The 22,054-nt window shown below is 44.8% G+C and overlaps 1 protein-coding gene across 12 annotated transcripts in view; it reads left to right on the top strand.

Annotated features, from left to right (window-relative positions):
- The first annotated feature begins 2,916 nt into the window (after positions 1-2,916).
- The window catches only part of CEP164 (centrosomal protein 164), a 71,060-nt gene continuing 51,922 nt past the window's right edge, over positions 2,917-22,054 (top strand). For all 12 annotated transcript variants that reach the window (XM_065944945.1, XM_065944940.1, XM_065944939.1 and 9 more), the window contains exons 1-3: positions 2,917-3,029; positions 11,243-11,345; positions 15,080-15,191. In XM_065944945.1, the coding sequence (XP_065801017.1) occupies positions 11,264-11,345; positions 15,080-15,191 (194 nt within the window). In that variant the 5' untranslated portion in view covers positions 2,917-3,029; positions 11,243-11,263. The remainder of the gene's footprint in view (positions 3,030-11,242; positions 11,346-15,079; positions 15,192-22,054) is intronic.

The raw sequence follows: 22,054 nt of genomic DNA, 5'->3' as shown, positions 1-22,054 counted from the left end.
CAGAAGAAAAGCTACAACAAACCTAGACAGTGTATTAAAAAGCAGAGACATTACTTTGCCGACAAAGGGCTGTATGGTCAAAGCTATGGTTTTTCCAGTAGTCATGTACAGATGTGAGAGTTGGACCAAAAAGAAGGTTAAGTACCGAAGAATTGATGCTTTCTAACTGTGGTGTTGGAAGACTCTTGAAAGTTCCTTGGACAGCAGGGAGATCACACCAGTCAACCCTAAAGGAAATCAGCCCTGAATATTCACTGGAAGGACTGATGCTGAAGCTGAAGCTCCAGTATTCTGGCCACCTGATGTGAAGAGCCAACTCATTAGCAAAGGCCCTGATGCTGGGAAAGATTGAAGGCGGGAGGAGAAGGAGACGACAGAGAATGAGATGGTTGGATGGCATCACCAAATCAATGGACATGAGTTTGAGTGAACTGTGGGAGATGGTGAAGGACAGGGAAGCTGCAGTCCATGGGGTCGCAAAAAGCCGGACATGACTGAGTGACTGAACAACTACCTAGACATTACTGGATTGTTTTTTCAAGAGAGTAGATAGAATTGAATTCAGCAAGGAACCAGAACCTGTGCCATCAATGTCAGGTGTGAATCAAATTGCAGCTTGCCCTCTGTCTCCTATGGCTGATGATCCTTTAGCTCTCCCATCTCCCACCTCTTCTCTCTCCTCCAGTCAGTAACTCTTCTTGCTAGTTCACTCGATGCCAGCTCCTAGATGCCAGCTGTTGTATTGTACTACTGTACTTTTTCAAGGTGCTATGACACTAAAAATGTTTTATTTTTTGTTTGTCTTTTTATGTGCATATTATTTGTGTGAAAAGTATTATAAACCCATTACAATACTGTATTACAGTACTATATAGCTGATTGTGTTAGTTAGGTAAGAAATTAGTTAGGCTAATTTTGTTGGACTTCAGAACAAATTGGACTTAAGAATGGGCTCTCAGAACTCTTTCATATGTAGGGGACTTACTGTACTGGCATATCAACTGATGTGTCATTTTTGTTATTTTCCCCCAAAGACTTGCTTTGTTAATTATGTTTGCCTAAGGGCAGTTAGAAATTAGTTTGCATTTCTGAGTACAAATCTACAGGGAAACCTGATAGAATGCAAATTGCTTATCTGTGTGGGGTAACCTCATTAATCCTATAGTAACCCTTATTTTATTAGCTTTCCCCATGAGAGAGCAAGGGACACAAACTAAGGAATAAAAGCTAAGAATTTTGATGGCAATTAATGTCAGCTAGATTAATTGCAAGTTCTTGGATGGAGGGACCAAATCTATGAATGATTTATTGAACCCCAGTTTTGTGCAAGGACTGTGGTAGATGAACTGGTGAGTTCTCAGAGTCTCTTCCCAATCTGTCCCTTGGCCCCTCTATGAGACTTTTTTTGGGGGGGGTTGCGCTCAGTCTTCATTGTGGTGCTCTGGCTTTCTCTAATTTCAGTGAGCAGAGGCTATTCTCTAGTTGTGTATAGGGGGTTCTCATTGTGGTGACTTCTCTTGTTGCAGAGCACTGGGCTCTAGAGTGGGCTTCAGTGGTTGTGAGACTTCTAAGGAGTGTGGAGAAGAAGAGGGGGCCATGATTTGTCCTCTACAGAGAGAAAGAAAAAAAAAGGAGTACAGGCAGGACTGCCACAGGAAAGACTTGAAGTTAAACAGGAGGAATACATTCTAGATATCTGCTTTGGGATCCACAGGAACACTGGTCTGAGTTCCTCCTTCTAGGATCTAGTTTCTCGGCTTAGCAGGAGCCAGAGGCCTCTCCCCCATGAAGCCTGTCAGGAGCTGCTCCAGATGATCCATCTTTCTTGGCAAACACGTAACTTCACTTTTTCGCTCCCTGGTTTTCCTATTTGTCTTGCTGATCATTGAACCCAGGGTAGCCAAGGCAAAGCTGGAAGAAGATATAAGGAGCCATAGGAACCGCAGACATTCTTTATTCACAGTGAATAAATACACTGTGAATAAATATACATAAATAAAGCAAGGCAGATGTGCTTTACTCTCTAATGGCTGATGCAGCAGCGACAACTCAACTCGCCCACAAGAGCGTCACAGGTGGTGATTATATAGGACAGCCAAGCAAGCACACCACAATGTGCCGGATGGGTGCTCACAGTACCACACATGACCTCAGCCGTAGGACATGAGTGGAGTTGGATGAGAGAGCCTGACCACTGCTACCGGGCCAATTGTTCTTTCCCTACACCATTAATGTAGTGGCCAGAGCTGGAATTGTCCTAAATTTCCTCGGGAGGTTAAGGATATGTAAGAGGAAGGAAGATTTGCCCTTGTGAAAACAAAACTAAAGCCTTTGAAATTATATTATTAGTAACCCTTCTGCTAGACAGGGTGTGTGGCGGGGCTACGCCCTGTGCTACTTCTTCTTAAACAGAAAATTTTTAAATAGTTAAGACAGATATTATTATCCTCTTCTTGCAGAGATGCAAACTGAGCCCTGCGCTCCAGTAAAAAGATGGGTAGTGGTCTCTTAACTCCTGAGTGGCACGTGAGAGTCTTTTGTTTATTAAAGCCTGTAGGTTGATTATTGAGGATCAGTGTATTATTCACCTGAAGTTAATTATACTACTAAAAATGATGACCAAAAATTACCTTAGTTAATACACGTTACTGTTGATACCGTGAATGATCCTTTCCTGCCCGGGAAGAAATTGCCCCCATGTCTAAGTTCAGAACGCTCTTTTAACCTCAGGCGGAAACCAATCTACTATATTGGACTACATTTCCCATCATACAACGGGAAACGTGCAGAACGCCTCCGTGATTCGACGGGACCTTTAACCAATCCGACTCCAGGCTCTCATTCGGAGACCTATTGACTACAGGTAGAGGCGGGACCCTCAGTTGCTAGGCTGGTACCCTTTCCGGAAGTGGTTGTTGGCCGCTGCAGGGCAACACCCCGGCGTCCCTGGAAGCGGGAGCCGGGGTGGTGCTGGGGAGGCCGCGTAGAGTCGGGAGCTAGCGCCCTGGGCCTCCCGGGCTGGGGGACAGGTGAGAACGCCCTGGAGGGAGAGGTTGGGTGGCGGGGAAGAGAGGGAAGCGGGAGAATCGAGGCACATTCCTGTGCCACCCAGCGGGATGTGCACGAGTGTGGGCGGGAACTGAAGGAAGAAGTGAAGATGGAGCGCTCAGTGCGGCTGTATCCAAAATCTGAGTGGCGGGAGGGCCTGGGCTGGAGTGCTGGCGGGGCAGTGAGAGTGGGCTCTGGGCCACGAGTGTGGGCTGGCAGGGGCTCTAGCTCGTTTGTCCTGTTCGGAGTTAAGTGTGTAAGGCCGGCCTTCTAAACCTTGCTTGAATACTTCTCTCTTGGGGAAGCTTCCCCGGTGTCCGAATCCTGACAGGCCCAACTTTCTGCCGTCTTTTGGTCAGCTGGGGAAGATAGTAAGTTTTTTTGTGTTTTTCTTTCCTTGCATTGATTAAAAAATCCACCTCCGTCTGGAAGTGCCCTCCTCACTTGCCTTCTACGACTCCTCTGTCTCTGCTTTTCTAGTCCCAGCCCCCCCTCCCCCCATCAACCTTCGCAAGCCCCTCCTTTCTACCCACCACACTCCGTCTTGGGGCTGTTTCACCCAGAGTTTCAGATACTGTGTATTTATTTAACAGTTACTCCCCAATTGGCTCCCATCTAGACCTCTTTTCTTGAGGTCCATTTGCTTTCTGATCATCCCCAGCTGAATGCTGACCTAACCTTCCTGGTCGCCCAGATCTGTTCCTTCTTTGTAGCTCCTGTCCCAGTGAAGGACTTCATCCCTTCACTCACTTAGCCACGTCTGCACTTGTAATTCATTCATCTAAAATATGCTGCAAATATTTGTTAGGCATTTCCTATATCTAGGCAGTATGCTAGGTGGGGCTATTGGGCAAGGCATAGCAGTGAACAGATGATCACAATATACTGGCGTAAGTGCTCTGATTGTCCTCTTGTTTCTTCCTCACTTACTTCTGACATCAGATACTATTATTCTACCTCCTACAACACCTAGAATCTGGCCCTTTTCATTCTCACAGCCACTGACTTCGTTTATCATTTCTTGCCTGTGTTTTCAGGATAACTTTCTAAGTGATCTCTCTGCTTCTGTTCTTGCCCTCCTCCAATTAGTTTTACACAGCTGTCAGAATCATCTCTCTAAACTACAGATCTGATCAGGCTGGTCTCCTTTGTGAAATCCTGTGATGGCTCCTTGTTATGTCAAGATGCAGCCACAATCCTCCCAAGCCATTTATCATGTGTCCCTTGCCTTCCATGGTACATCTTTCTCCTGCCATTGTCCCTTGTGTGCTGCTCACCCTGCTTGAACTATTATAAAGAAAGTTCAGCACCAGAAAAGAAAATATTTCCTGGAGAAGGCCCTGAGGAGAACGTGGAAGACATTAGAGTTGATTACGTAGTGGTGATGAGCACAGAGGCTTCTCTTAGTACCTCAGTGGTAAAGAATCGGTCTGCTAATGCAGGAGATGTGGGTTTGATCTCTCGGTCCAGAAGATTCCCTGGAGAAGGAAATGGCAACCCACTCCAATTTTCTTGCCTGGGAAATACCATGGAGAGAGGAACCTGGCGGGCTACAGTCTATGGGGTCACAAAACAGTCACACGACTTAGTGACTAAACAAAAACAACAAATGAGCACGGATTTGGGAACATCTTTGGCTTTGAATCCCAGCCCTGCCACTTACCAGCGGGTAAGTTGCCTCAGTTCCCTCATCTGTAAAATGGGGATAATAACTAGATCTAAAAGGGTGTTTTTTACGAGCTTAAGGCTTTCGATTCAGATAGACATGGATGCATGCATATTCTGCTGTGCCATTTACTAGCTGTGAAACCTTGAGCAAGTTAAAGTTTTTTTTAAAATTTGCTGAGCCTCAGATTAATTTTTTGAAAAATAAGAGGTTATAAAAACCTCTGTTTAGCAGAAAGGATGTGGTGAGATGATTTATATACAGCACTAGTACAGTTCTTGGAACATAGAAAGTATTCAGTGAATATAAGCTTTTGTTGTCTTCATTAATTCTCTGCACCTGCCGTGTACTCTGCTCTGCCTCTTTGCCTTTGTACCAGCTGTGTCTTTTGCCGCCAAATAACCTTCGTCCCTCATCCTGATGAGCTCCTCCTTAACTTTCAAAAGCCATCTCAATGGTCCTTTCCTCTGCAGTGTCTTCCCTGATCTCCCAAAGTAGGATAGGTTGCCCTTGCCTTTGTATTCTGCTCTATTTTCTGTTATTCCCCTTAATGCACTTAACACACTGCATAATCATGTGTTTACATATTTGGCTTCATAGCTAGCCTGAGCTGAAGTGTTACCAGCTTTGTAGCCCTGACAGCACAGTGCCTGACCATTCAATAAGTGGTTATTGGATGTCTGAATGGCCTTCATTTATATTCCCCGGTACTAGATCTGTCCTCTGGAGCAATGTAGACTATACCCTTTAAATAAGTGAATGGTGAGATGGTTGGATGGCATCACTGACTCAATGGACATGAGTTTGAACAAACTCTGGGAGGTGGTGAAGGACAGGGCAGCCTGGCGTGCTGCAGTTCGTAGGGGTGCAAAGAGTCAGACATGACTTACTAACTGAACAACAACAATAACAGCTAACATTTATTGAGATTTTACTATGTTTTGAGTATTTTACATGTATTGAGTCATTTAATCCTCATAACCCTTTAGATAGACATTGTTGTTATCCCTGTTTTGCAGGTGAGGAAACTGAGGCAACTTGCCCAGGTGGTAAGTGATAGAGCTGGATTCAAAGCCAAGAATGTTCCCACTGTGCTCATTACCACTACCTAATCAACTCTAATGGCTTCAGTGTTCTCCTCAATGCCTTCTCCAGTAAATCTTCTCTTTTCTGGTAGTGAACTTTCCTTATAATTGTTTGAGCAGGGTGGAAGAAATAATACTCAGGGAACCCTAAGTATGCATATGTGTGTGTATGCTTGGTGAGTATGCAGGTGTGCTGAACTTTTTGACTGTGCCTGTTAAATTAGACCACATGCATAGGAAGGTAACCACGACGTGGGGAAACTGGGAACCAATGGCATGTGATGAAGGGAAGGGAGGTGGGAAAACTTGACTTGGAGTAGAGATGCCTTGGGTGCTCTCTGTGGGTCCAAAGGGTGGAACAGGACAAATGGGAGAAAGTTTCTCAGAAACAGATTTTTGGTTTAACGTGAGAAAGACCGTTTAATAGTTAAGAATGATCTAACTGTGGAATTGGCAGTAATATCAGTAATACTGCTAAATTTATTTAACATATTTTGTGTATCAGGGACTGCACTAGGTACAAGTATTGTTTCATCTTCAAACAGCCTTTTGAGGTAGATTATCATGGCTGTTTGAGTTATGTGCATGAGGTTATTGAGACTTAGAGAAGGGGAAGTACCTTGCCTAAGGTCAAGCAGCTGGTGAGCAAGGGAGATGGGATTTAATTTGTCTGTTTCTGGCCCCCAAACTGGTGCTTCGACTATTAATGCTACCTGACACAAAGCACAGAGGAGAACTTTGGTGTGGGAAGGGCAGTTGAACCAAAGCTCCTGTGGTTTTCTTCTGGCTTTTGAGATTCATCGGTTGTCTGTTAGTGGTTTAGAGCAGTGACCGAGCTCCTACCTTTACATAGCTTATTTTAGGCTTGGTTGCAAAATGCAGAAGGAGGCAGAGGCATGGCCTCAGAAGTCTGTGGTTCAACAGGAGAGGTAGAACAGATTCCCATGGAAGAGGTCATGTGGAAAATTATATGCCTATGAACACAAGAAAACCTGTGTGCTTTGTCCTGGAGTGGTTGTAAGTTGACAGGAGAGGCTGAGGTTAGTCAGGGAGGGCTTCCTGGAGGAGGTATATGAGCCATTCTTTTTTTTTTTTTTTTTGCTAGATTCTGGGATTGGCAGGAGATGGGTGAGGACAGTTGGGTGACCCTCCCCCGAAGCTCTGTGGCTCAGTGAGTGTCAGGCCTGGTGGCATGCCCATGTCATCAGGTTTCATCTGCTTCGTTGGTAAGGGCTGCATGGAGTGCAGTGTTGATGGTCCTGAAGCCTCGTCGAGGGTGCCAAGGTTGACAGTGCTGTCCCTCAGGGTCTCAGGCTTGGTGGGAAATGTTAGGACACGTGTCGTGTGTTTGCTGAAGCTGACCTCAGGGCTGCTTTCTTAGACCTCTCATCTTACTCCCTCTCGCCCAGGTTATCATCAGCTCTCATCTAGATTGGCTCATGGTTTCCTCCCTAATCGCTCTGCAGCTACCCTGATTTTCTTCTTTCCAACCTGGCCTCCGTTCCTGTCTGTATTTCCAGTGGCTCCTGGAGTAACCTCTTTCAAAATGTGTATCTGGAAACCCCTTTCCTGACTTCCAGCTCTCTGGACCTTCCAGGCCAAGTTCTTGGCGTGACCTGGCTGCCACCCACCTGCCCAGCATCATCTCTGACAGCCCTTCTCCTCACTTGGTGTTCTTTCCTGTTGGAGGGCCTTTGCACTTGCTGCTGCTTTGTTAGAACACCTTTATCTCCTCTCTTTGTCTGGTGACTACCTATTCATTCGTCACTTCTCAGCACGGGCTTCATCTAAATCAGGCACATTTCCTTCAGAGCTCTTCTCCAATTAAAATTATACACTTTTCTATGACTGGTTTGTCTCCTTGCCTCACTAGACCAGTTCCAGGGGAGTAGCAGCTGAATCTGTTTTTAATCACCTCTCCAGTGCCCAGCAATAAATAAATATTGGATTGGCCAAAAAGTTCATTTGGGTTTTTCTGTAGGATATTAAGGGAAAATCCAAACGCACATTTTGGGCCAACCCAGTCTGTCTTGAATGAATAAGTGATCTCCAGCTGCCGTTAAATGAATATGGTTTCTCTTCCACTACCTTCCTCAATCCTGCAGTCCCTGTTCTTTTCACCCTGTCCTTGGCTACCTCTTTCCTGAAGCCAGGAAATAGACCTCCCACATTTTAATTTATTTTCCGGCAGAAGATTTGTTTGACATTTGAGTGATTCAGGAATTTAGATTTTCCACATTCTTCCCGAACTTTATAAATAGTTTAACACAGACAGTTCTGTAAGTAGCTAATGAGGCATTTTGCCAGGAAGACAAGAGATTTTACCTGCCCCCTCTTTCTGGAGATGGCACGTGTCTAGGGATAGGGAAGTCTGTGAAAGGCAGAACTTCTCAGATTCCCTGAGTTAGTTGGTGCAGTGCCTTGTATAGATCACTGCCTGTTGAATAAGGAACAGCCTGATGTTCAGGCCACTGTGATTCCTCCACCCATAGAGATCCTTTCTTCTTTCCTTTCCCTCTCCTCTCTGACTCAGGATTAAAGATTCTGAGATCTCTTTAAGCCACCAGCCTGTGGACCACGTTCTGCTGCCCTGGTTCTCAGTACTTCTTGCTTTGCTTTTTCCACTTCGGGGCCCTACTTACAGTAGACTGCATGGGGGGGCATTACAAGCATTACATCCACAGGTGTTACGTGTTCTTAGGGGAGGGAGAGAGCATCTCACTTGGGCTTAAGTACTGCCGGGAAGAGTGCTGCTTTCTTTAGCCTTTCTTCCTGAGGCCCTAAGTTACTGCTTGGAGGTGCCATGGTGGGAATGATGGGTGGCAGAAGGTCGGCTCCACTTGGTCCAGTGACAGACACAGGGAAACATCTTTTTTAAAAAGCATTTTTGCTTATTTTTGGCTGTGCTGGGTCTTCGTTGCTACACCTGGGCTTTCTCTAGTTGTGATGAACAGGGGCTACTCTCCAGCTGCAGCGCGTGGGCTTCCCATTGCGGTGGCTTCTCCTTTTGCGGCGCATGGGCTCTAGGGCACGCGGTCTTCAGCGGTTGTGGCACTTGGGCTCAGTTGCCCCGCGGCATCTGGGATCTTGCCAGACCAGGGGTCGAACCTGTATCCCTGGCATTGGCAGGTGGATTCTTCTTCACTGTACCACCAGGGAAGTCTGGGAACCATCTTTTGTGAGTCCTAAGGCAAGACACCTCCCTTGTCCATCTCTCACCTGCCAGGGCGCAGCGAAGGCTATGGAATGGTCCTTCAGAGATCCTTTGAGTTTATCAGGGACCCCCCTCCAGGAATCTTGGAGCAGATTCAGAGTCACTGACCTGGCCATTTCCTGACCATTCTTTACGAGCTGTATTCCGGCCTCCTTTCTGATGACCAGGTCTGTCTGCTCACTCCCCTGCTGCGAGGGCTGTGTCATGCTCGCCGCCCCAGGTGAACACTGCCTGCTTCTGAAGAGGCGGCTGCAGGAGATGTCAGAAAGTTCCTCCAGGCTCCCTTTGGTCACAATGGGATGGCTGACATTGCCTCAGTGGGGCTGTCTGCACAGGCTGCAGGCTGACTTGTCCTGACGTCGTCAGGCTTCAGTGTGCGAGCTCCCACAGGGGACTGGTGCTGTGACCTGGGGTCCTGAGGTAGTTGAAGGAGCAGGGATGCAAAGGGAGGAACAGGTCTGGAACCACACCAGCCTGTCAGTTGAAGAATGTGGTACTGCCCCGTCCCTGAGCTAGAAACCTTGCATTCAGGTTGGGTTCCTTTCCACTCTTCTTGCCCCACCCCCCCATCCTGGTCCGGTTGATAGCTTAGGTGAACAGTGTGGGATTCGTGATCTCTGAAGAAGATTTAACTTGGGGACCAGGGACCAGGCTTGATCACTCAAGAACTTTTGTGTAGCAGAGTTTTATTCAAGTGAAAAGGGACTTCGAAAGCTTCTGACATAGACATCAGAAGGAGAATGGAGAATGCCCCTCTTGCTAGTCTAAGCAAGGGAGTTGTATACTTTTTAAATTAGTTATTACAATAAATCAAAAGAATGTGTCAAAGTTGTAAAGATCTTACTAGACCCATTGCCATAATTTACATTTTAAGATAACAGGATTAGCCAGAAGATTTTCAGTAAGGAGAAACTCTCCTCAAGCAGGCTACATTGTTATATTATCCTTATTACAAAGTTTAAACTGAGTTGTTTGCTATGTAATCATCAGTTCCAGGCTTAAAGAGAAAAAAGGCTAAGGAATGCCTACGACGAAGGAATGTAGAGAATAAAAGGTGTTTGTCCTTTCCTCCTCCTTGAGAATTCCAGACCCCTATCTTGAGAATTCCAGAGCCCCAGACCCGCCTCTCCTCCTCAGGAATCCTGGGCTTCCTATCAACCTGCCTAGGAACTGACTCTGTCACTGTTAAACCTAACATCACATCGTCCCTTGTGTCTATCCCTTTTTCTCCATTCCCACTGCTTCTGCCCTAACTGAAGTCCTCATCATCTTTCCCCGGAACCGTAGCATCTTTAGTGATTTTCCTGATGCTGGTCTCTCACTTCTCCAATCCGGCCAGGCCACTCCTGCCAAAGTTCTCATCTTGAAAAAAGCCACTCTGTGTTACTTTCTTCCACTAAAGCCCTCAGTGACTCCCCTCTGCTACAGGGCAGAGTCGAGGCCCTTCAGCATCATCCACCAAGCTCTCCATGATCGGGCCTGGCTTCCCCGTGGTCCCTGCCATGCACGCTGGCGTTGGCGCTGCATAAGGCGTTGCCTCAAAGGCTGTTCCCTCTGCCTGGGTTCTTCTCTCTGCTCTCAGAACTCTTGTTAGCCTTCTGTACCCAGTTCCTTAACAAAGTCTGCCTTCATCCCTGCACTGGGAGTGTGTGACCTCTTTCTTAATACTCCCCAGAGCAGGATGTGTTGTTTCTCTTCTGCCTCCTACTGCTGGTGAAGCTGTGTGCCTGCCTCCACTAGACTGTAAGCTCCCTGAGGGCTTCGCTGAATGTCAGTAGGGATGTGCAAACAGGGCCACGTGTTGAAACAGCCTGAGTGCACTGGGGGACATTGGTGTACGGGGGTGCGTGTGCTGCTAGCTATTTTGGTGTCTCACTAGGGTGTTCTAGCAGGGGTCAAGGCTGTTAGTTCTGACTCATCTTTGTGGGCAAGTGTATGACATCAAACCCTTGAGAGAGCTGGGTTTCCAGAACTTTTGTGGTCCATGGAGTCTTCAGCAAGGCTTTGGGGGAGGTGTGTCTCCAGGAACTTTCCCAGGTACAGAGCCTAAAAGGCCTGTAAGTTCTGAGCTGTTGGTTCCCTGTTCCACTCTCCCCAGTGTCTGGAAAAACCTCCTTTCTGACTCAGCTGGCCTGTAGGAGCTGGGCTGCCCAGGTGCCCCAAGACCAGCTCCAGCTTCTCTGCTTCTAAGCTGGGGCACTGATTTTTCTCTTTGGGTTGGGGATCTAGGCGTTGGAGCCCAGACCGATCATGGCCGGCAGACCCATCCGCATAGGAGACCAGCTGGTTCTGGAGGAAGACTATGATGAGAACTACATCCCCAGCGAGCATGGTAAGAGGCCCCGAGGGTGTTGTGATGGTCCTGTGAGGGCAGTTGTTGCTGATTTAATTTTCGTCCTTCTAATGTAGAGGCAGGAACGTGCACGGGGCTGCTCGGTATCTTTGGGTTACATCCACGGCTGGCAAACTATAGCCTGTGGGCCTCACCTGGCCTGTAGCTTGCTTTTGTAAATAAAGTTTTATTAGAAAACGGCCACACTTACTTGCTTATATGTCATTTATGGCCGCTTTCACACTGTAGGGGCAGTATTGAGTCGTGACAAGAGACTGTACAGCCCACAGAGCCTAAAATATTTACTTTTTACGGAAAAAGTTTGGTGACCTTGGGTCAAATCAGTGATTAATTTTAAATGAAAATATGGTAGAGGATATCATAAAATACAGTATGTCCTGAGGCTAGAGGAAACTCGGTTTCTTAAAGTGTGTTAGTCGCTCAGTCTGTCCAACTCTTTGCAACCCATGGACTGTAGCCCTCCAGGCTCCTCTGTCCTGAAATTTTCCAGGCAAGAATATTGGAGTGGGTTGCCAAGTCCTCCTCCAGGGGATCTTCCCAACCCAGGGATTGAACCCGGGTCTCCTGCATTGCAGGTGGACTCTACAGTCTGAGCCATCAGGAAGTGGTTGTGTATTTTTTTAAAACAACAATAGCATTATTAGTAAAAATAACAACAAAATTTATTGAGTGCTACCATGTGCCAGTCTCTATACAAAAGAACTTTACCTGTTATTTCCTTTTTAACCCTCATAGCAACTCCATGATTGAGGCACTATTATTATCCCATTTTACAGATGAGGAAACCAAGGCACCAAAAGGTTAAGTCACTTCCTAATAGTCATACAGTTTACTACAGGGCAGTGAGGATCCACACCCAGGTCTTCTAGTTCCAGGGCCCTCACTGTGAAACACCATGCTATTTTGATGGGTGAAGATTTCTTTGAATTTCACCTGAGTTGCAGACCTAGAGACACAGATTTTGCTTATAGTTCAGATGGTTTGTGAGCCAGTTTGGGGGAAGAACTGTTGTGTCTGTGGATCTGATAGGATAGGATAGGATAGGATAGTTATATAGCATAGGATTATTGTTTGCTTGCCATGAAGAATTTCAAATTAAAAAAAAATTTTTTTTTGGCCACTCTGTGTGGCATGTGGGATCTTAGTTCCCAACCAAGGACCACACCTGCACCCCCTGCAATGGAAGCACAAAGTCTTAACCACAGGACCACCAGGGGAGTCCCGCTATGTAGAAATTTTTAATCTTTGTGTTAAATGTATAAGTCAGTTCTCATATGGCCCCTGAATTTTGATCATAGTTAGAAAAGCTCCCCTGCTCTCAGGTTTTCCTCAGGTTTGTCTCCACACTGTTCACTGAATAGCTCATCCTTCACCCACTGGTTGAGTGCCACGTTTGTGCATGAGGGTCTACTTTCTCTTCTATTCTTTGAGGCTGTCTGTTCATACAGAGCTGTGCTCTGAATTACTGAGGCTCAAGTTATAAGCCTTCCAGTATCTAGTAAGGCTGAAATGCCCTTCTTCTTTTTTCAAAGTTTTCATGGTTATCTTGTCTGCTTTATCTCCCCATGGACTTTATAATCACCCTGTCTTTCTGGGGAGGGCTGTGTATTGGGGAACTGTTAGTAGAAAAAAATTAGAGAAAATTGTGTTAAATTTATGAATGAGCCTGTGGAGGATTGCCATCTCTGTGCAGTTAAGTTATGCATCCAGGTCAACCTGGGTGTTCCTATCAAAGAATATCTGTTCCTTTCCGTTTGCATCTTTTTTTGTTTTCTTCAGGGGTGACTGGAAGTTTTCTTCATTTTGATTTTGCACACCTCTCATTCAGTTTGTTTGTTCCTTTTTTTTTTGGCTGTGCTATGTGACATGTGGGATCTTAGTTCCTCAACCAGAGATTGAACCCACATCTCTTGCTTTGAAACTGTGGAGTCTTAACCACTGATCCATCAGGGAAGTCCCCTCAGCTTATTTCTTAAATATTTTATTCTTTTTGGTTTGCTGTTTTGAAAGGGGTCTAACTTTTTTTCAGGATTCTTATTAAAAAACCTCTCTTCTGCTCAGTCCCATGCAGACATCCTGAGTTGGAGCCCCCATTTTCTGTTCCTGGGCTCGCGGCCGCTTCCCAGTCTGCCTCCCTGCTTCTCCTCCTCCGCCTGCAGTCTGTGCTCCACTTAGTGCCAGAGTGAGCTCGCAATGTGAAGCAGATCCCGTCAGCGCTCTGCTTTTCATAATCTTCCATGTGATCTTGCACTGTTCTCAGCACAGCGCCCTCAGTGGGATGCGCAGGACTCTGTATGAGCCGGCCCTGCCACCTGGCCAGGCTGACTCAGCGCCTGTCTCCCCCTGTACTAGGCACACGGCCTTTCTGGCCATCCCCAGACAGGCCAGCCTGCTACATGTCGCAGGCCCTTTGCACCTGCTCTTTTGCCCAAGAGCTCTTTGCTCGCTATTTTGCACGCCTGGCTCCTCTGTTTCCCACAGAATTAGTTAAGCGTCACCATTCTGAGAGATTTTTGAACCACTCATTCTAAAGGAGTGCCCCTCCACCTCGACAGTCTCAGTCTCGTACCCCACTTACTGCCTTCATTATGTTTATCAGAAGCTTTACTTCCTTGTATATTTATCTGTTGATGTCATTACTGGCTGTTTCTTCTACCAGCATGTAAGCTCCATAAGGACAGAGGCCATTTCTCTTGTAGTCTTGGCACATGGTGACTGGCACATAGAAGGTACTCAGAAGATATTTGTGAAATTAATGAACACATAGTCCTTGGCTAGCTACATTTCAGCTGGTCCCTTTTGCCTTTCCTAGTCCCTGGGTATGTCAGCCTCCAAAATCCTCTGCTGAGATGACCCATAAAGTGTAAGTCGCTCAGTCTTGTCTGACTCTTTGTGACCCCATGGACTATATAGTCCATGAAATTCTCCAGGCCAGAATACTGGAGTGGCATTTCTCTTCTCCAGGGGATCTTTCCAACCCAGAGATTGAACCCAGGTCTCCCTCGTTGCAGCAGATTCTTTACCAGCTGAGCCACAAGGGAAGTCTAAGAATATTGGAGTGGGTAGCCTATCCCTTCTCCAGGGAATCTTCCCAACCCAGGAATCAAACTGGGGTCTCCTGCATTGAAGGTGGATTCTTTACCAGCTGAGCTAGCAGGGAAGCCCAAAAAAGGATAGGATAAAGGGTAGAGGTGAACAGCCAGATGAAGAGATACATAGGGCAAGACCTGAGGGGGTCCCAAGTGCCGGAGCTCCTGGCCGATGGAGCTGGGATGTGCCATTCTTCTGGCATGTGGAAGTGTCAGGAGCTCTCTGAACCCAAGTTTAGGGATTTTTATGGAGTCTTCATCATGTAGGTATGATCACCTACTAACTCATTTTATAGCCCCTCTCTGGAGAATGCGGACGGTGAGACTGAAAGTTCCAAGCTTCTAATCATGACTGGCCTTCCTGGTGGCCAGGTCACAGCCAGGAGCCCACCCAGAGTCACCTTATTGGAACAGGAGACCCTCCCATCACAGGAAATCCCACAAGATGTAGGAGCTCAGTGTCAGGAACTGGGGCCAAAGACCAACTATTAGCTGGAACAGGGGCATAGACCAATATCTCTCTCTCATTATCTCCCAAGACTGATTGTGATTTTTCCTTCTTTGTATCCACCCCCTCCCATTCTTACCTCTCTCACCTTGCCACCCCCCTGCTCCTCCTTGCAGAAATTCTTGAATTTGCCAGAGAGATTGGTATTGATCCCATAAAGGAACCAGAGCTGATGTGGCTGGCGCGGGAGGGCATTGTGGCCCCATTGCCTGTGGAGTGGAAACCATGGTGAGTTCAGCATGGGTGCGGCCCTCTGGCTTGGCCTGTGTGGCGGAGGGAGGAGATCAGCTTAAACTGGTCACCTTTTTTTTTTTTAATTCATTTTTATTTATTTATTTGACTGTATCAGGTCTTAGTTATGAGTCTTTGATTTTAGTTGTGTCATGTGGGATCTGGTTCCTTGACCAGGGATTGAACCTGGGCCCCCTGCATTGGGAGCATGGAGTCTTAGCCACTGGACCACCAGGGAAATCCTTTGGCCACCTTTTGAAGCCTGTCCTGCATAGAATTGAGAACAGCAGTGGGCCATCCCTCTGGCCTCTTTGGGCCAGAGCCCAGGTCACCTTTCTTTTTTTTCCCAAAGAAAGGCAATGCCAAAGAATGTTCAAACTACTGCACAATTACACTCTTTTCCTATGCTAGCAAAGTAATGCTCAAAATTCTCCAAGCTAGGCTTCAACAGTACATGAACCGAGAACTTTCACATGTTCAAACTGGATTTAGAAAAAGCAGAGGAACCAGAGATCAAATTGCCAACATCTGTTGGATCATAGAAAAGTCAAGGGAATTCCAGGAAAAACATCTGCTTCGTTGATTGTTACACTAAAACTTTTGACTGTTAGGATCATGAAAAAAGCTGTGGAAAATTCTTTAAAGAGATGGGAATATCAGACCACCTTACCTGCCTCTGAGAAACCTGTAGCAGTTCAAGAAGCAGCAGTTAGAACTGGACATGGGAATATGGACTGGTTCCAAATTGGAAAGGGAGTACGTCAAGGCTATATATTGTCACTCTGCTTATTTTAACTTACATGCAGAGTATGTCATGCGAAATGCTGGGCTGGATGAAGCACAAGTTGGAATCAAGATTGCTGGGAGAAATATCAATAACCTCAGAAATGCAAATGATACCACTCTTATGGCAGAAAGCGAAGAGGAACTAAAGATCCTCTTGATGAAAGTGAAAGAGGAGAGTGAAAAAGCCGGCTTGAAATTCAACATTCAAAAAAAGAAGATCATGGCATCTGGTCCCATCAGTTCAGTTCAGTTCAGTCGCTCAGTTGTGTGTGACTCTGCGACCCCGTGGACTGCAGCATGCCAGTCCTTCCTGTCCATCACCAACTCCCAGAGTTTACTCAAACTCATATCCATTGCATTGGTGATGCCATCCAACCATCTCATCCTCTGTTGTCCTCCTTTTCCTCCCGTTTTCAATCTTTTCCAGCATCAGGGTCTTTTCCAATGAGTCACTTCTTCGCATCAGGTGACCAAAGTATTGGAGCTTCAGCATCAGTCCTTCCAATGAATATTCATGACTGATTTCCTTTCAGATTGACTGGTTTGATCTCCGTGCAGTCCACGGGACTCTGAACACCACAATTCAAAAGAATCAATTCTTCGGAACTCAGCTTTCTTTATAGTCCAACTCTCACATCTGTACATGACCACTGGAAAAACCATAGCTTTGACTAGACAGACCTTTGTTGGCAAAGTAACGTCTCTGCATTTTAATATGCTCTGTAGGTTAGTCATAGTTTTTCTTCCAGGGAGCAAGTGTCTTTTAATTTCATGGCTGCAATCACTGTCTGCAGTGATGGTGTTTTTTTTGGAGCCAAAAAAATTCTCTCACTGTTTCCATTGTTTCCCCATCTGTTTGCCATGAAGTGATGGGACCAGATGCCATGATCTTAGTTTTCGGAATGTTGAGTTTTAAGCCAACTTTTTCACTCTCCTCTTTCACTTTAGTCAAGAGGCTCTTTAGTTGTGTTTCGCTTTCTGCCATAAGGGTGGTGTCATCTGCGTATCTGAGGTTATTGATAATTCTCCCAGCAATCTTGATTCCAGCTTGTGCTTTATTCAGCCTAGCATTTCGAATGATGTACTCTGCATACAAGTTAAATAAACAGGGTGACAATATACAGCCTTGACGTGCTCCTTTCCATGTCCAGTTCTAACTGTTGCTTCTTGACCTGCATACAGATTTCTCAGGAGGTAGGTCAGGTGGTCTGGTATTCCCGTCTCTTGAAGAATTTTCCACAGTTTATTGTGATCCACACAGTCAAAGGCTTTGGTGTAGTCAGTAAAGCAAAAACAGATGTTTTTCTGGAACTCTTGCTTTTTTGATGACCCAGCAGATGCTGGTCCCATCACTTCATGGTAAATAGATGAAGAAACAATGGCAACAGTGACAGACTTTATTTTCTTGGGTTCCAAAATCACTGCAGATGGTGACTGTAGCCTTGAAATTAAAAGACGCTTGCCCCTTGGAAGAAAAGCTATGACAAATCTCAACAGCATGTTAAAAAGAAGAGACATTACTTTGCTGACAAAGGTCCATACAGTCAAAGCTTTGGTTTTTCCAGTAGTCATGTAGATGTGAGAGTTGGACCATAAAGAAGGCTGAGCGCTGAAGAATTGACGCCTTTGAACTGTAGCGTTGGAGCAGAACTGTGATGTTGGAGAGTCCCGTGGACTGCAAGGAGATCAACCTTGAATATTCACTGGAAGGACTGATGCTGGAGCTCTAGTACTCTGGCCACCTGATGTGAAGAACTGACTCATTAGAAAAGACCCTGATGCTGGGAAAGATTGAAGGCCAGAGGAGAAGGGGCAGCAGAGAATGAGATGGCTGGATGGCATCACCGATTCAATGGACATGAGTTTCAGCAAACTCTGAGAGATGGTGAAGGACAAGGAAGCCCTGTGTGCTACAGTCCACGGAGTTGCAGAGTCAGACACAACTGAGTAACTGGACAACAGCAATCAGGTTACTTTTCTGGTCTCCGGAAGGTCCCAGGATCTCAGCTGCTGCCCTGCATCAAGCTCTCGAGCGCCACCATCTGCTTCAGGCACACGGAGGAGGTGTCACTGTTGTTCTTTGCAGACTGAGATGGAGAGGACAACACTGGGCCCTCCTCATTGTGTCCAGAGTGGATGCTGGTGCTGGAGAGGTTTGTGTGCGGTGACACAGACCGGCAGCGGTTTCTGTCTCCCTGCACAGCCCAGCCCTGAACTTGTGTGACCTGGTCATGAATGGGTCCCTGTTTCCAGTTTCAGTCTGAGCTCTGAACTGTGAGGAGCAGGCATTCATTCGCTCAGGTCATCTCTGGTGAGCAGAGGCTGACGGTGAGGATCAGACTGGCTGAGGTGGGGCAGCCGCTGCCATCCACCTGTCTCCCCCCTCCCCCCACCAGGATTTTCACTCCTGGAGACGCGGCTCTGTCTTCCTCATGTACACAGAGCTCTCTCCACGACGCCTCCCTACAGTAAGTGACCCGAGTTTTGTACCAAAGAATGGGATTTCCTGTTTGTCCCACACTAGCCCTCAGATGTTCCCTGGGGCGGGGGGCGGGGTCGGTCGTGTCTTCTGCTGGGATTGTGCAGTTGTGTGTACAAGGTGTGATTATTTTCTTCTTTCCTGAACCACTGGATGCATTGGCCATGCTTCAAAATGACTACGATTGTTGCCTCACTCATCGCTGCCTCAGAGGCCTAATCCTTCCAGTTCTTCTTGCTTGGCAGGTTCCCTGTTCTCTGGACCTTTTTAGCTGCTTTTCCTTGGACCTTCTCCAGTTCATGATATCTTTCTTGTAGGAATGCCACCAGCACTGTGCATGGTATTCCAGGTGCTGAGGCTTCGTGGTTGTGTTTGTAGGTAGTGGTTTCTGTTAGCCTCCAGTATCCATCGTGTTAGCCACATTTGCCTCATCATTAATCTCTATTCTTTTTCTTTTCTTTTTTTTTTTAATGTATTTATTTGGCTGTGCTGGGTCTTAGTTGCAGCATGTGGGGTCTTTATTGCTATGTGCAAACTGTTACTTGTGGCATGTGGAATCTAGTTCCCTGACCAGGAATCGAACCCAGGCCCCCTGCACTGGGAGCATGGAGTCTTAGCCAGTGGACCACCAGGGAAGTCCCAGATCTGAAATATTCTCACCACAGAAAAGAAATGGTGATTATGGAGGTAGTGGAGGCGTTAACTAACCCTGCTGTGGTAATCATTTCATAGTAAAGAAGTTTATCAAATCATCATGCTGTGTACTGAAAAAATTATCTCATTTCTATAAACTTATTTCTACTTCCTACTTAAAAAAAAAAAGAAGCCTAGGTACATGTGTCCTCTTTCACCATTATACCCAATCCCTTGAGTAATTGCTGTCACTTGGGGAATTCCTTCCAGGTCTGGATTCTCTGTTGTCTTCCATTGGTCTGTTTGTCTACCTTACACAAATACCATGCTGTCAGGGTTACTGTAGTTTTATTATAAATCTTAATATCATTTAGAGTAAATCCTGCAACTTTGTTCTCCATTTTCAAAGTTGTATTCTAGGTCCCTTGCATTTCTGTATGAATTTTAGAATCAGCTTGTCAATTTCTATAAAAAATCCTGTCTAGGGTTTTGACTGAAATTGCACTGAATCTATAAATCAGTTTGAGAGGACTGACGTCTTAAACAACACTGAGTCTTCCAATTTATGAACACAGTCTGTTTCCATTTATTTAGGCTTTCTTTAATATTGCTAAGAAATCTTTTATAGTTTTTAGTTTACACATCTTGCCCATATTTTGTGAGATTTATCTCCTTTTTTGATGCTTCTGGTATCTTGTATTTATTTTTGTTATCGAAGTATAGTTGATTTATGATGTATTAATTCTGCACAGCAAAGTGATTCAGTTATAAATATACATCCATTCTTTTTCATATGCTTTTCCGTTATGTTTATAAATGTTATTTTTTAAAATGTCAATTTCCAAGTGTTGGTTGCATTCATATAAAATTGGTTTTTGTATACTGATCTTCTAGCCTGCAACCTTGCTAAACTTACGTTAGTTCTAATAGCTTTTTTTGTAGATTCTATAGAATTTTCTACATAGATAGTATGTCTTCTGGGAATGAAGACATTTTTTCATCTTCTTTTCTAACTTGGATACCTTATATTTCTATTTCTTGCCTTATTGCACTGACTGGAACCTTTAATACAGTTGAACAGAAATGGTGACGATGAACATTTTAGGCTTATTTCTGATCTTAAGGGGAAGCATTCCCCTTAAGTCTTTCACCATTAAGTGTGATTTTAGCCAGTGTTAACTGTAGGGTTTTCTAAATGTCCTGTGTCAGGATGAAGAAGTTCCCTTGTATTCCTAGGTTGCTGAGAGTTTAAATCTGAAATGGATATTGAATTTTGTTAAATATTTTTTTCTACGTCTATATATGTATCTGCATATACAGAAGAATCATGATTTTTCTATATTGGTCTGTTAATACAGTCAATTATATTGATTGGCTTTTAATTGTTAGACCGACCTTACTTTCTTGGGGTAAACTGCTTGATAATGGTTACATATTACTGGATTTCATTTATTAAAGTTTTGTTAAGTATCTTTTCTCCAAAATAATAGCTTGAAGGAGATGAGATAGAGTTGGGTATTTTTTAGATTACTGATTCCCAATTTAATTTGTTCATTATACCTATTCTTTGTTACATGCTGTTATAGAATTCCGGTTTAGTAATTGCTCCTGCTTATCTAAGCGTTTTATCTGTGTTTGATAAGAATGTGGTCTCTCATTTTTTAGATTAAGTATAGTGATTTACAGTTTTGTGTTAGTTTCTGGTATACAGCAAAATGACTCAAATATATATCTGTGTGTGTATGTGTATTTATATATATATGTGTAAGAAATATTTTTTTATTTTCTTTTCCATTATGGTGTACTCCAGAATATTGAACACAGTTCCTTGAGCTAACAGCAGGACCTGTTTGTATCTGTTAACACCAACCTCCTAATGTGTCCTTCCCCATCCCCTTTGGTAAACACAAGCTTGTTTCCTACATCTGTGAGTCTGTTTCTGTTTCTTAAATGTCCTTTTCACCAGGCATGCCAAATGTGTTGATCTTCCTGTGTCCTGAGCAGTTGTTGTCTGGTCTCGCTCTTCCCCACCCAGGAGTTGATCTGGGGCCCTGACTCTGAAAGTGCTGAGTTCTACGCACTGGACCACAAGGGAGTTTCCTGGTCTCACTCTTGAATAATGGTTTAGTTGTGTACAGGTTTGTCAAACAGCCCTTTGACAATATTGTATATAGTCTACCTTTATCTTCTGTCTGCTGGGTTAGCTAATAAGACATGTTTTTTGCTTTTATTAGTTGTTCCTCTGTAGGTAATCAATGTTTCCCCCCTCTGGTTGTTTTCATCGTTTTGTTTTTAATCTTTGGTGTCCTGTAATTTCACTACAATATATCTAGGTATGGATTCACTTTTATTTATTGTGTACAGGAATTGGAATGCTTTCTTACTGAGGACTCATGTCTCTCTTCAATTTTGAAAACTTCTCAACCATTATCACTTTCTTTTCTAGAACTCTTACTGTAAATATATTAGACCTTATTATTTTTATCCACCATGTCTTTTAACTTCCATTTCATATTTTAAAAATGACTTTATAATTTTCTTTAGCATATATATTTCCCAATCCACTGTTTGTTTCTTCTATGTCAAATCTGCTGCTTAATCAATGTGTTCTTTTTTTTTTTGATTTGTTTGTTTTGAATTTAATGACTACTAATTCCTACAAGTTCTCTTATGTTCTTTTCTTTTTTTAATTTTATTTTTCATTTTGGCTGCAGTGGGTCTTCGTTGTGGCGTGCCAGCTTCTCTAGTTGTGGTGTGTGGGCTTAGTTGTGGCATGTGGGATCTTAGTTCCCTGGCCAGGGATTGAGCCCAGGCCCCCTGCATTAGGAGCATGGAGTCTTAACCACTGGATCACCAGGGAAGTCCCCTTATGTTCTTTTCAATATGCGTACGTCTATTTATTTATTTATTTTTAAAGAGTTCTGTTCTTTCATTATGGATTCTCTTCCTTTATCCCTCCAAT

This window comes from Muntiacus reevesi, chromosome 9 (genome assembly GCF_963930625.1).
Source record: "Muntiacus reevesi chromosome 9, mMunRee1.1, whole genome shotgun sequence".
Lineage (NCBI taxonomy): Eukaryota > Metazoa > Chordata > Mammalia > Artiodactyla > Cervidae > Muntiacus > Muntiacus reevesi.
The sequence above is the reverse complement of the archived record's forward strand: the minus strand, read 5'-3'. Positions and strand labels throughout refer to the sequence as shown.